The sequence below is a fragment of the Pyxicephalus adspersus genome, chromosome 11 (genome assembly GCF_032062135.1).
Source record: "Pyxicephalus adspersus chromosome 11, UCB_Pads_2.0, whole genome shotgun sequence".
Lineage (NCBI taxonomy): Eukaryota > Metazoa > Chordata > Amphibia > Anura > Pyxicephalidae > Pyxicephalus > Pyxicephalus adspersus.
This window is the reverse complement of record NC_092868.1, coordinates 25,677,658-25,692,449: the sequence shown is the minus strand read 5'-3', so window position 1 is coordinate 25,692,449 and position 14,792 is coordinate 25,677,658. Positions and strand designations below refer to the sequence as shown.

General features: G+C 39.6%; 1 protein-coding gene across 1 annotated transcript in view; it reads right to left on the bottom strand.

Moving 5' to 3' along the window:
* SHANK1 (SH3 and multiple ankyrin repeat domains 1) overlaps positions 1-14,792 on the bottom strand; it is a 168,087-nt gene that overhangs the window by 17,729 nt on the left and 135,566 nt on the right. The window contains exons 16-17 of the mRNA XM_072425275.1: positions 14,315-14,371; positions 12,070-12,194 (exon numbers count right to left, since the gene is read on the bottom strand). Coding sequence (XP_072281376.1) covers positions 12,070-12,194; positions 14,315-14,371 — 182 coding nt within the window. The remainder of the gene's footprint in view (positions 1-12,069; positions 12,195-14,314; positions 14,372-14,792) is intronic.

The window sequence follows — 14,792 nt, the reverse complement described above, 5'->3', positions numbered from 1 at the left end:
TAGTGCCATTATTTACGCAGCACTGTACACACTCCATAGTCGTGTCACTAACTTTCCCTCAAAGGAGCTCACAATCTAATGTCCCTACCATATGTCAATATTGTAGTCTAAGGGCAATTTTTGGGGGAAAGCCAATTAACCTCACTGCATGTTTTTTGGATGTGGGAGAAAACCCATGCAGACACGGGGAGAACCTGCAAACTCCATGCAGATAGTGTCCTGGCTGAGATTCGAACCTGGGACCTAGCGCTGCAAAGGCGGGAGTGCCAACCCCTCATTACTGGTTATCATTTGTTTCACTTTTTCACAAAATATTATTTTAACTTTTGCCAGTTGTGGTCTATACTAGAGGCACATAAAACAGGCTTGTAGTAGTAGTAGTAGTGTAATATAGTGATCAATGTGGCTTAACAAATTAGCCTTAGTTCACATTAGCAGTAAAAAAAAATGCCCCTCCTGAGTGACTACTTCTTGGCAACTGCTAGGCACCTGAGATTGGTAAACAGTGATAACTGCTAGGCACCTGGGATTGGTAACCTGTGATAACTGCTAGGCACCTGGGATTGGTAACAGGGGGTAAGTGCTGGGCTTTTCAGGCCAAGCAGTTTTTCAAGCAACAGTGGCTCCTGGCGAGAGGTAAGTGAAGGGTAAACGCAGCAAATGCAACCTTACTGCCAATGTGAATTCAGCCTACCTTCAGATGTCACCTCCTAGCGCTTTTTCTAGGTAACACAAAAAGCATCATGCATGTGATTGCACATGGAGGCAGGACAGCCAGTGCCCTTCTCTGAAATTTATTCACCCGCAGTATGATAGCCGTGTGTGTAAAGTCTACTTGTCAGATTCTGCAGCCTAACAACTCATTGTGTTCAATCCATTAGATCTCCTAAATTGTTGGTTGTAATTACCTAAATTTTTTAGGGTGCACAGGGGACTCTCACAGCTACTAATAACCAACGCTTCTTTTTTTAATTTCAAGAATTTCGAAATATAGGGTCCACAACTTTAAAAACTTGTGGAAATTGAAGATTTGGGTTGCTGTTTTATAAGAAAGTGCACCTAGGAGCCCAAAATTGAAAATGCAAATTAAGGACTTACGGGGCCACTTACATAGCAAGAAGCATTGGGGTGGGCCCCTAAATATTTTGCCTACCTTTCATTAAACTATAATTGTAATACTATGCTGCCCTTTCTGCTTCTGTTCTTTGAACCCCAATTTATCTGTAATTGGTAGGTGCAGGAAACTGAAAATGTAGGTGCAAGTGGGGAACAGATGTATAAACCCCTAAAATTTCATTACCATGCCATCATTAGAACATAAAAACCTCTGCCCATTAAACTGTCTGCTTCCCTACCTTGAACCCTAATTTCTCTAGAACAGAGCGGTGCAGATAAACAGAATCATAGGTGCAGATGGGGGACACTTGTGGCTAACACCCCCCAAACTTTCATCTCCATGGCTTCATTGCACAAACTTTGCCCATCAAAACACGCTGCCCTGTTACCTATGACTTACCCTACCAGTACCTGAACCCCAATTTTGTTTTTATGGGCAGATGTTCTATAAATGCCATTGTGATAAAACTTTAGAGGGTGTTATCCACAGATGTTTCCCACACATTTTCGGTTTCCTGCATTTTCCTATTCCAGAGAAATTGGGATTCCTGTGTTAGAAGTGGGCAATAATGTGTAACAGGGCAGAGTATTTGCCATATTAATGAAATTTTAGTGTGTGTGTGTGGGGGGGGATGTTGCGGGAGGGAAATTATCCAAAGGTGTCCCCTCACTGCACCTCCTTTTTCGACCTTGTACACCCCGCCTTTCCAGAGAAATTGGGGTTCAAGGAAGAGAAGCAGATAGGGTAATATGGTATGACAGTTATATATTTATGAGAGACAAGTATAAATTTAGGGGCCCTGCCCCAATGCTCCTTTCTATGTAAGAGGCCCAGGGGGTCCCCAATTTGCATTTTTAATTTAGGACTCCAAGGCGCACTTGCTTTTAATACTGAAACCACAATGTTGTATTTTCACAAGATTTTACAATTCTGATCCCCATATCATGAAATTTGTAAAAGCTGGGGTGCTGAAATTGTGAATGGTGAATAAGGGTTCCCTGTGCACCCTGAAAATTACAAGTCATTGTGACATACAGTTTAGGGGATATGAAGGTTTATACACAGAGAGCTGTAAGGCTAAGCAATGTGACATGCTGCATTTACACACACACTGCTCTGATGACGTCATTACACACGCCCACTGGGCGGATACATTGTTTACACGATGTGGGTTTTTTTTTCCCCCAAATAACTCAGCACAGCTATGAGGGGGGGGGGGGGGGGAACAACCTGTGCCCCGATCTCCTCATAGCTGTGCTGTGCTCTTCTCTCATCCCCCTGACTCGAATCAGCTATCAGCGGAGAACGGAGCGAGCAGAGCAGCCTCTCCGGTGTCCGTTTAGAGCTGCTGAAAATGTGCCGGGAGGAATAATCACAGCAGGTGGGCGGCCCACCCCCCAAAAACGGCCTGGGGAGAACTATAGGCCTGTTTAAATTTTGTAATTTTAGGCAAAACCGAATCGGGATTCCAGAGAGCAAGGGCAGTCTGGAGAAGGATAGAGCGGTGTATTAAAGGTTCTGCATATACCTCCAAAAGCCCCCTCTGTTTCTCTGTTTTGTTTTCTAATTGATATAACTGACCCTGGGGCTGGCATATATCATTACCTATAATAAAATAGAGGGGAACCTCTAACATACTGCTCTGAAGTTCCAAATTCTCAAACTCCTGGTAGTATTAGAGCTCCCCTTGTCTTATCGAACCTAACTGCGTAAAATTGATTTATTTGAATCTGACTGGTATGGATATCAGGTCTCAAATTTAGGATACTTGTCATCCTCATCTAAACAGGATGAACCTAAAATCAGCACCCTGATATTAAAATTTAAACAAACTTAAAAAGAAGTCATTGATTTACTAGAACATCAAATTCTTTGAAAAATATATTTTAGGTAAAAGTAACCCAATAGGACTTTGAATAAAAGTTTTTCCAAACAATAAACAAACTGAACTAATTCAAAACGACTCAGAAAAAGTACTAAACAGGTGCTCAGATGACCTAATAAATATCTTAATTTCATATCATAAAAAAGAACTTACTTTACTTGATGGCCAATGATTTGATATACATTCCCAAAATTTGGACACTTCTCAATTTATGGAAAAATACCATCAATTTAAACTAAACCTGGAAAGGTTTAACACTAAAAAAAAACGGGCATTCACAAAAAAGCCTATTATTGGGAATCCTCTACTTTTAAAAGGAACTTCACACGTGGCTCCACATCTCAACCTACCACACCCGTCACACGTCACCCATCACTCCCCCCGCCCCCCTTCCCACACACAACCCCAGCAAGTCCCACAACCATCTGTTCCCCAGAATGTCATTTCCAAGGATTATAAAACTTTATAAAAGTGACCATAACAAACTTACCAGGGAAAATCTGAAGTGCAAACCCTCTATAACATCACCTATTTTACTAGGTAACACAGCCTTAGAAAGCACCACTAATGTATCAACCACCACCTATTTAGGCATTACCAAACCTATTCCCAGGTAATATTACCCACAGCCCATTCCCCTGTCACCTCTGCAACTCCCATCCCCTACTACTTTCCCTAGATTTCTATTTTTTAGGCCCCCTGGTACAACTACCACCATTTCCAATTCTGAAAAAGGGTCCAACAGAACAATTTCTGACCAAAACATATCAAAATCAATCGATCTGGAAATTAAAACTATCATACATCCTATTCTCAATGGAAATAGAAGTGGCTTATTATTTTGTAGTTAACATTATCTCCTTTTCAGCATTAGAAAAGGTTTATCCAAACCCTAGAGGTGGAGACTTTTATACATACATATGTTAATTGTTGGAAGTAATGAATCACCTACATTTAACACAATGTGGCATATTTTTAATTTTGTATTATATATATATTTATGGTAATTCTTCGAAATGATCACTCACTTATATTTACCACAATTTGGTTGTGTAATGTCCTTTTGTGTTATGCTTTATAGTATATATTGGCTTTGTAAATAAGGCTGATTCATAACTATATACTCTTTATATGTTTTTAGACACTCTTCAATTTGTATATAGTTGAGATATTAACTAGTAAGTTGGCTAGTAAGTAACAATTTGTTCTCTTATGTGAAAATATGTGTATATGTATCACTATGTATATAAATAATAAACATATATATTTTTTTTTGTATATAAATAACAGTAAAGATATGTTACATATAGTACAGTGAAACTTTTGTTAATAATTATTATTTTTGTTTATTACAAATACAAAAAAACACTCCCTCTGTCTCCTATTTCTATGTGTACTACAAATGATTATATAGGGTTTTTTCAAAATGCAACAAGTATGTTTTCTGCAAATTACTCATATTATTTCTGACCTACTGTAACACTATGAGCCTGGTCCAGTACAGTGTAGAGGCACCCTATCTTATGCCTACAAAATATTATTAATGTCACAAATACCAACCACGTCCCAATTAATTTCCAGATGGGAAGAGGATCTGGGGATGTCCTCTACAGAGGAGCAAAGGAATCAGATACTGTGCTTTGGGCATGAGGCAGCACTTAGTAATAAGTATCAGGAAATAAACTACATACTCGTGACTCAATGGTACAGAACCCCCACGAAACTAGCAAGAATTTACGCCCACGCAGATGATAAGTGCTGGAGATGTAAAGCAGCTCCTGACACGCTTTTACATATTTTTTGGGAGTGTCCGGTCCTGGCAAACTTTTGAATGGGCATTGCTGATATAACAAACAGACTTACCGGCACGGACATAACAGGAAAGGCTGAATTAAGCCTTCTTCATGTTTCCAACATGTCCAGGAATATAAATACTCTCTTCTGCACCACCTGCTTAACGCAATGAAAGCTTGCATCCCGACATGTTGGAAACAGGACAATCCCCCAACAAGTGGCCAGTGGCTGAGAAGAGTGAAAGAAATATATTGTATGGAAGAAATGATGACCAACAGGAACAGATAAGGTGGAAAAGTTTACACGCACCTGGTACTACTGGATACAATTCAGTACTACCACCGAATACAGTTCATTAATGCCCCAGACCCAAGCCGAATAAACACAAATAAGTCTTATGCAGTAATTATGATGCCTATAACCCGGAGGTAAAAATTTAATTTACTGCAATAAATAAATACATTCAGATAGCTTGCACCCCCTACCACCTTCCCCTCTTTCCTTCTCTCCCCCCCCCCCACAGGTTTTTTATAAAAACAAGATACTCTTGGATATATTGTTAATCTCAACATTGTATTTTTGTTGCACTTGCATCACAAACAATGTTTGTATCTATTTTTTTTTTGTGTGTGTGTGTGTGTGTGTACTATTCTGATGATTGATGTTGTACATATCGCGTTGTATCCCAATGAAAAAAACAAAACAAAAAGTATTCTAAAAAAAAGGAAGTACCTAAAAAGGGCCATTATGATAGGATTGACAGGTCCCATTTAAATAAAAACACAATTAAAATAGTTTAGACTTCCGGTTCCGGCGCCTCGCGAGCCGGCTGCATGTGAGAAACAGCTCCTCTCACCTCCGGGATTTCCAGCTAATATACCGGCACACCCGCCCCCTCCTGCGTGCAGCGGCTCTCCAGCCTAGCAGAGACTTGGATGGATCGGTTTCTAGAGCGTTCTTCCGTTTCTGCAAGCCAGGAATCCATGGGTAAGAAGGATAAAATCAAGGCCACTCCTTCCAAAATGGCCACCGCATCTTCATCAGCACGTGCATCCACCGCTGTCCCTGCTCAGATACAGCATGATGATTCTACTGATCTCTCTCAACCCACACAAATAGCTGATGCAGTGGCAGCACTACTTAAGCCTACATTACAGGAGGCTATTGATGTTGCAGTACACAAGGGCATACTTTCCTTGAGAAAGGATTTAAGGGAACAGTCACATAGATTGGATGCTGCTGAACAACGGATTACTTTAGTTGAAGTTGATGTTACTACTGCCAGAGCTATTATTTCCGTGCTAGAAAATAAAGCACAAGCATTACAAGATAAAGTGGAAGACCTGGAAAATAGATCCAGACGCAATAACCTGCGAATTGTAGGCTTGCCGGAAAATGTTAAACAATCACAGTTGTTAGACATTTGCTCTAAAGTGATACCTCTGCTCTTAGGTTTTCAGATGTCCTGTAAAGTTGAACGTGCTCATAGACTGGGTCCGGTGCGCAAAGAAATATGCAAGCCGCGACCGATACTGGTGGCTTACTCCCATTTCACCGATAGAACCCGCATACTGCAAGCTTTCCGCAATCAACGCAATCTCCAATTGGAAGGAGTCTCTTTGCTCATATTTGCTGATTATTCTGCGGAGGTGTCCCGCAAACGGCGCAACTTTCAACAGGTTTGCTCCATCCTATACCGACATAAAATCCGCTTTACTCTGGCCTATCCAGCGGTTCTCCATTTCTCTGAAGACCGGGGAAGCAAGTATTCCTTTACCTCAGCAGAGGAGGCAGAGAGTATGGTACATACCTTATTTTCTGATACGCCCTCCACTCCATCGGATACATCTACTTCTTCTCCTCCACGCACGATGGGACGTTCCTTGCTTCCAGTGTTCTCCCCGAAACCATCTAGGCACTCTGGTCTATCATCTGCTAAAAGGATCCGGGATACGCAATGTTCTGAGCCGCCGCCCAGAGAACGATAAGCCTGCAAGTCATATTCCATATCTTTAAGTGCCTTTTTGCTATGTTTCTTTTGAAACTACTTTATCTAGATTCCCGCTAAAGGAGGTGTGAGCCGACCTCTGGTGATATTATGTTGTTCTCACCAATGTTGTTGACTTGGACCATTTATTTTTGTTTTGCGAGGAAAAAAGGAAGGACATCCTCATATAATGTCTTGTCTTCCCTCATGTGTTGTCTTGTTCATCCCCTCTTGTTTGATTCTTGTTATTTTTGGAAACACTTACCCTCTCAGGTTACGCAGACATTGTGTCTATTATGTTCTTGTTGAGTGGATTATTACTTGTAGTATTGATATTCTGGATGTGTTACCTATCTCTGGCATTGGTGAAGGTGCTCATGCATCACGACCCTACTCACCTGATGTATTGGTACTGTGGTTGCTGTTTTACAAAAGGTATAATCGGAATGCATATGATCCTTGTTTATATATTTTATGCTGACAATTGCATGGAATTTTAAAGGGTTACGCTTCCCCTAACAAGCGCATGTCTGTTCTCCGTCATTTAAAGAGGCTGGGAGCAGACATTGCGCTGTTACAAGAAACGCACTTAGGAGATAACGATATTCATCGGATGAAAAAATTATGGGTCGGGGAGGTTTATGGCTCCCCCTCTGCGGATAGAAAAGCTGGGGTAGTGACGCTGATACATAGATCTTTTAAGGGCAAGGTTAAAACGGTGCAATGTGACTCTGCTGGCCGTATTTTGAAAGTAATTGTACAACTTCATGATCATGAAATCTCTTTATATAATATATATGCCCCTAACTCCCCATCTCAATCCTTTTTTCAGGAAGTATCCAGCTGGTTAGCACAGGACCCCACCTCATACAAAATTCTAGGGGGTGACTTTAATTCGGTTATGATGCCCTCAGAGGATAGGTGCTCTGGCACCACTAGGAGTAATGCGACACCACCAACCCACTCAGTTTTGGCAGATTTTGTTACTGCCATGCCATTAAATGATATTTGGCGTCAATTCCATCCTATAGACCGCCAATATACTTTTATTTCTCAAGCCCATGTCGCCCAAGCCCGTTTGGATTATTTATTCTGCACTGATGATATTCTGTATAGAATTGAATCATCTGAGATACATACTATGGTAATCTCAGACCACTCCCCAATCTCTATTATTATAAGAGATCAGTACCCTAGGGGAGATTATGTACCTTGGCGCTTCCCCTCTTATTTGATTAAAGATCCCGAATTCCAGGGAGTGTTGACGTCCGCGTGGCTTGAATATGCTCAATTTAATGCTGCTCACAGGACTGAGCCAATACTATTTTGGGAAGCTGGTAAGGCCTACCTGAGAGGTAAAATTATCTCCTTTGTATCCAAAAGGAAAAGGGAGAGGTTGTCTCAATTTCTCTTGGCACAAACCGAACTCAGGACAGCACAACAGGCACTGACTGATGACCCCACCCCAAATAACAAACAAACCTGGTATGCAGCCAAGTGTAATTTTGATTCCCAACTCCACCAATATGAGCAACTGAAATCTAAATATAAATCATTGGAATTTCATAAATATGGCAACAAATCAGGCAAAATGTTAGCCAATCTGGTACGGGCAGGCTACAAGCCAACGTATATTTCACAATTGCGCTCCCCTACGGGTGTTATGGTTACCTCTCCCAAGGAGGTGAATCACTGTTTGGCCCAATATTATCAAAATTTATATTCATCTCCAGGGAAAGACGTGCAGGCTGGGATTGCGTTTTTATCATGCATTGATTTACCTTCATTGCAGCATACCGATATAGATTTATTGAATGCCCCCATTACTAAAGAACAGATTTTGAGGACTATTAACAATCTAAAAAATGGGAAAGCCCCTGGTCCTGATGGATTCACCGCCGAATTTTATAAATTCGGAGCTGAGGTGGTGGATGATTTGTACGCACTATATTCTACTTTATGGGATAAGGGAATATTTTTTCATTCTAGACAGGAGGCTTATATAAAGCTTCTCTTGAAAAAGGATAAAAGTCCTTGTGATCCGGATTCATACCGCCCTATTTCCCTGATAAACATTGATGCTAAAATTTTATCCAAGATTCTTGCAGATAGACTGGCTCAAGTACTACCATCTCTTATCTCCCCCTCACAAGTGGGATTTGTCCAGGGCAGGGCTGCAGTAACTAATATTAGAAAGGTATTGGTGGAATTAGAGACAGCTAAAAGTCAACCTGATTTAGATTTGGCCATATTCACAATTGATGCACACAAGGCGTTTGATACAGTTGATATACCATGGTTGTTTACGGTACTTAATCATATTGGTCTTCGAGGCCCATTCCTCAAATTACTTGAGGCCATGTATGCCTCTCCGATAGCGAATATACATACGCCTGGATTTTTGTCCCCCCCATTTGCCCTCAAGAGAGGAACAAGGCAGGGATGCCCTTTATCCCCCCTTTTGTTCAATCTCGCGATGGAACCGTTAATTAGGCATTTAGATAGTATCCCTCTTCTCCATGGCATAGAGGTTCATAATGCCGAACTGCGTTCCGCTTTTTTTGGGGATCACATTTTACTTTTCACCTCTAACCCCAGACAAGATAGTCGCATCATCCAGCAGATATTTGACACTTATGAAAGTTTTTCTGGGCTTACAATAAATTTTGACAAAAGTGAGATACTGTCCCTGGCCAGATCTTCGACAATGGCAGAAAAATGGAGGACACATGTGCCATTTAAAGTGGCGGCACACTCTATAGTATATCTTGAACTACGCACTGGTCGTTTGCCGTCCTCACTATATACGTTAAATTACCCGCCTCTGTTAGCTAAAATACAAAAGGAGTTGAAAATGTGGGAAAAATTGCCGTTGTCATTTCTCGGCCGCTGTCACCTAGTGAAAATGATGTCTTTCTCCAAATTACTTTATCCTATGCAGACATTACCTTTGTTGCTGACCCACGCAGACATCAATACGTTAAATAAGGCCTTCACAAAATTTCTCTGGTCCAGTAGGCGCCCAAGGATCTCTTTGTCCAAATTGTATCTACCTAAAACAGCAGGGGGTGTAGGCTTTCCTAATGTTCGACTTTATAACTTGGCTTGTCTGTTATGGCACGTGGCAGACTGGCTCAAGGGGACATCCTGCTATTCCAATGTGTACCTGGAGACTGCTATGTCGTACCCATGGGACCCTTGTGCTTTGTTACACTGTAAATTTTCAGGGATTCCAGCTCCTTTGCGTCACAATATATTAATCAGAGATACTGTGGTCGCATGGAAGGTGGTTAGACAACGTTTTAAGTTACCAGCCCGTCTGTCTCCATATTTGCCCATTTGTGGGAACCCTATGTTTCCACAGGCGCAAGAGCATGCAGCTTTCCAATTGTGGAAAAATAAAGGTCTACTATACTTGAAAGATCTCTTCCGTACGGAGGATCTAACCAAATTATCATTGGCAGAGCTGCAGACTACCTATAGTATCCCCCAATGGGCACTTCACCCATTATATTATAATCAGGTTATGTCTTACCTTAAATCATTAGTATTACATTATGTGGATGTCTTTCGTCCCAATGGTTTTGACAAGTTGTTATCCCTATCACCTCCTAATATTTCAAACATATATGCATATCTTCTGCCTACGTTTGTTAAACCCTTATCAGTTTCTAATGTGAAATTGTGGCAAAAAGACTTCCCGGACCCGGACATAGTGGATATTGTTATAGAAGGTTATCAAACAGTTCGGCAGAGCATAGTAAATGAGATTTGGAGGGAATCTCAATTTATGTTGTTACATAGGGCCTATAAGGTGTTTCGACCCTCCATCTCTACCCCACAATCCATTCAATAGCATCTTCAATGTCCTAAATGTAATTGTGGTAATGCTTCTCTGTCACACCGTTTATGGTCTTGTCCTAACATTACCAAACTTTTGGCAGGGCATTTCAATGTTAATTTCTAATGTGACCGGCTGTTCAATTTCACAAACACCCTCTTTGTTATTGTTTGGCTCCTGGGAAGGTGTAGCTCTGGACAATATACCACATTCAGTGCGGAAATGGATAGATGTTTGTTTGTTGGCAGCAAGACGTGCAATTATGCGTCAATGGATACAACCTCTTCCACCGTCCTCGGAACAAGTCCTCTCATCTCTCAAGGCTTTGTTTCATAGAGAAATGCTGGATGCTCAATTACAAGGAGACTCCCTGATCACCCGCTTTTGGCAGCAATGGTACCGCTTTTTAATCTACGCATTCACCAGCTCAGAATGCACGTCAATTCTTGAACCATTCAGATATTCTACTTGGTACATCACTAATATTTCTGACTCATAATCCATAGTTTTATTTATGGACTCCACTGGCTGATTTTTTGTTTTATGTTATAAGTGTTTCTCCCTCACCCCCCTCTTTGTGTCATGTTACCCTACTGGTTTTGCTTGTTTACTTATCTTTGTATATTTGAAAAATTTAATAAAAACATTTTGAAAAAAAAAAATAGTTTAACAATATCCTGCGTTTAATTATTGTATTAAAACGTATATGATAATTTTGATTGCGTTTAAATACTTTAGGCCAGAGATGCCATATAAAATTGTAGCTAAAAAAATCCAACTGGTCATTGATTTGTCTTGAGCATGATAGAACACTGTTACAACATAGATTTAGGACATAAGAAGGAGTTCAAATTCCAAACAGCAAAATGTAGCCCCAGTTCCAGTTCATGCATTACATGTTTAAACAATATTTTAGAAAGTTGTAATTTTATACAACTAAATATTTAAATGTAAAGTTCCTTCAGGATTTCATTATATGTTTGACTCTATACCTTCCATTGCCTTGATCTGACAATTGTGTTATATGAACTACACTGTAAATGACTTGCAACCTAGCAGTCCATTTAGAAAGCTTTTATTGGTCATAGTGATTTTTTTCCATTTGTGTCCAACTCCTCCATGACAAATGTCAAAATGGAAAAAACATCATTTGGCAAGAATATCTAAGAAATACACAGCAAGTGAAGAGTCATGAAAAAGTAAGGTAATTAGATATACAGTAACTAACAGTATTAGGTTAAAATACGAAAAAGGTCCTTTTGATTGTTAAAAGAAAACTTTTTGAATATTGAGTGTCAACATTAATTTAGGGGGTAAACTGTGACTGCTAAAACATGCACTTGAGGTGCTCAGGTATTTTGTATTCAACAAATAACAATGCATCATATAGAAGTAATTTAAAGCCCCAACCCAAATGTATTACTATGATAGAGTTAGTTTTGTACCTCAGAGGAGAAGAAGCTCTTTCCTGAACTCCGTGATGTTCCAAGGGATGCCAGTGTGCCCGGGCTAGAGCTCTCATTCACACTGATAGTTTGCTGGGCTGCTGCCAGAATTTCATCCAGTTTGTCTGCATGGGAAGGAAAGAAAAATCAATGAAAGTCATGTTAAGCAATAAAGTGCATCAGAAGGATATCTTAGGGACATAGTGCTGAACAACTTCATGTGTGCATAAGTTAAGCAGAAAGAACAATTTTTAGTTCAGACATCTTTTTAAAGCATACTTTACCAATTCACTTACAAGCCTAGGAAGTAATAAAAATAAAACAAAATTTGCCTTTAAAAAAGGAAAGAAGCCATATGTTAGGGTTTTTATGCTAAAGACTATGCAGGGTTGAGTTTGAGTTTGTCTATCTAATCCTGGACACAAGGTAGAAGGTTTCACAAGGTAGTGGTGTAGAGGGGTCAGTTGTACTATTTTAGGATGTACAACTCCTTTAAGGAACCAGTCAGGGAATATATTAGCTATATAGAAATTGTGTGTAGTAGCAAAGAAGCACTGAAGGTGATAGCTAAAGCTGCTCTGGCTGGTAACCATTTTGGGCTAAATTGTATCCCCATTGAGGAGATTTCACTTAACTTTCTGTTCCCCTTTTATTGGGAAGGAAGTTAGGAGAAAACTATATAAAAGACACAGAAATAAAAAAAAATACCTTTGCATGGAAGAGTAAAAACCCCTGTTAGCCTTTTACTGTTGCCTATGTCCCAACTAGATTTGAGTAGATTTCTCCTCACTCCTTGTCACAGTTGAAAGTTCTGATAACAGGTGTGTTAACATGGTGTTATCTGAACAGTAAATGAATAAATACCTCCCAGCAGTGACAAAGACAACAATAAAAATTGAAACAAGAGTTAACCCTTCCCTATTGTATCTACAATTTTTAATTTCTAATTCGAAATAACTTACTTTTTTCTGTGAAGGGGGCATCATTTTGCCACTGCTACTGCCTCTCCTGCATGTATCAATATCTCAAAGGCCAGAATAAATAGGCACAGGAGGCTTGTTTTTAGGCGAATCAAAGACCTTGAAATGCTGCTTTCATTTACAAAATTTTATAGCAAATATATTTCTTAAAAAAAGAAAAGGAAATAAATGAAATCAGCACACAAATGTGTATATAGAGAATATCATGAAATTTTCAATGTTGCAGAATCAACACAAGTTGATGTGATCCTGCTTAAGTAAAAAGTGCATTTACTAGGTGAGGCTTTGAATGCTATTGTATCTGCAAACTCTAAACCAGTGTTTCTAGACCTTTTTAACATGGGGGAACCCCTTGAAATAACTTTCTGGTCTTCAAGAAACCCCTGTTATAATTACTATATCCACAGCTCACAGTATGTTAGTAGCCAGTGGGAAGAATGCCTTCTATATCGCTGGCCTTTTGGGAAGAATGTCACCCTTACAGATAGCCAAGGAGATCATTGGATACACTGACCTGATAGTCACAAATAGCTCATTGCTGAAGCAACCCCTAGCAATCTTTAGAGAAACCATAGGGTTCCATAAAACCTTGGTTGAGAAACTCTGCTCTAAAGGTTACAAAAGTTAAGAACTTAACACACTGTACCTAAATTTATTAAAGCTCTCCAAGGCTGTAAACGATACACTTTCATCAGTGAACATGGGTGGTACAGCAAACCTGCAATGGATCTAATAAAATAAATGTGTTATCTGGTATGCTTTCAATTCAGGACAAGATCCATCCAGGTTTGCTGAATCACCCAGGTTCACTGATAAAAGTGTATCTTCTCCAGCTTTGGAGAGCTTTAATAAATCAGGCCCATTGTTACCTGGAATCAAACCCGATCTCAATTATTGCTGGACATTTCTTCTAGCACAGGATCTGTGAGGGCCTGGATCAGCACACATTTTTAGTATTTACAAACAGTAGTAAATTTAGGCATGTTAAGATTTCTGAAGTTTATATATGACTGGGTCCATAGACAAGATAAAGAACTTTTTTTTTCTTTTTTGCCAGCCAAGACAACAGAGAAAAAAATGCTACTTAAAACAAAATTCGCACTTTGTATAATAAAAAACATACACCTAACATATTATCAGTGTTTCAGGCTATCCATTGACAGAAATGTGTTGAAATGAAATTAAACATTTTTTTTAAATTAAACTATTGCTTTCTATCTTACCAACAAATGACAAACTGAAGCATTATGAGAATCAGCCCTTACTTAGTGCCATTTGGTACACCGTTCTTTTCTTCTCTGTATTCTGAGTTGGTTCATAATCTAAAAAGAACAAAACTCAATATTTAATTACTGAGTTATGATGTTGCAGCTGAATATACAGTGAAAGATTAATTAAAGTATTCAAATAATATTAAAAAAAGGTACTCAGCTTACCTAAAATCAAGTAGCCCAGATTATTTACTTATTGCTGCCTACCAATCATCAACCAATCATTAAGAAAATGGTCACATGACCACCCTCATAGGAGCTACATGCCCCATCATTTCTAGTGCTTTGCCTGCACATCAATTGGCTTTGCGGAGATCATGGGAGTGGCTTCCTTGGTTTCGGTGCTTGTTGGTAGCTTTCAGTTCACTCAAAATAAAAAACTAAGGTTGTTAATACATATTGGGAGCCAGCTTACATTTGTAAGCTTACTTACTTAGGTAGGTACTTAAGTATTTAGGTTTTTCATCGTTGC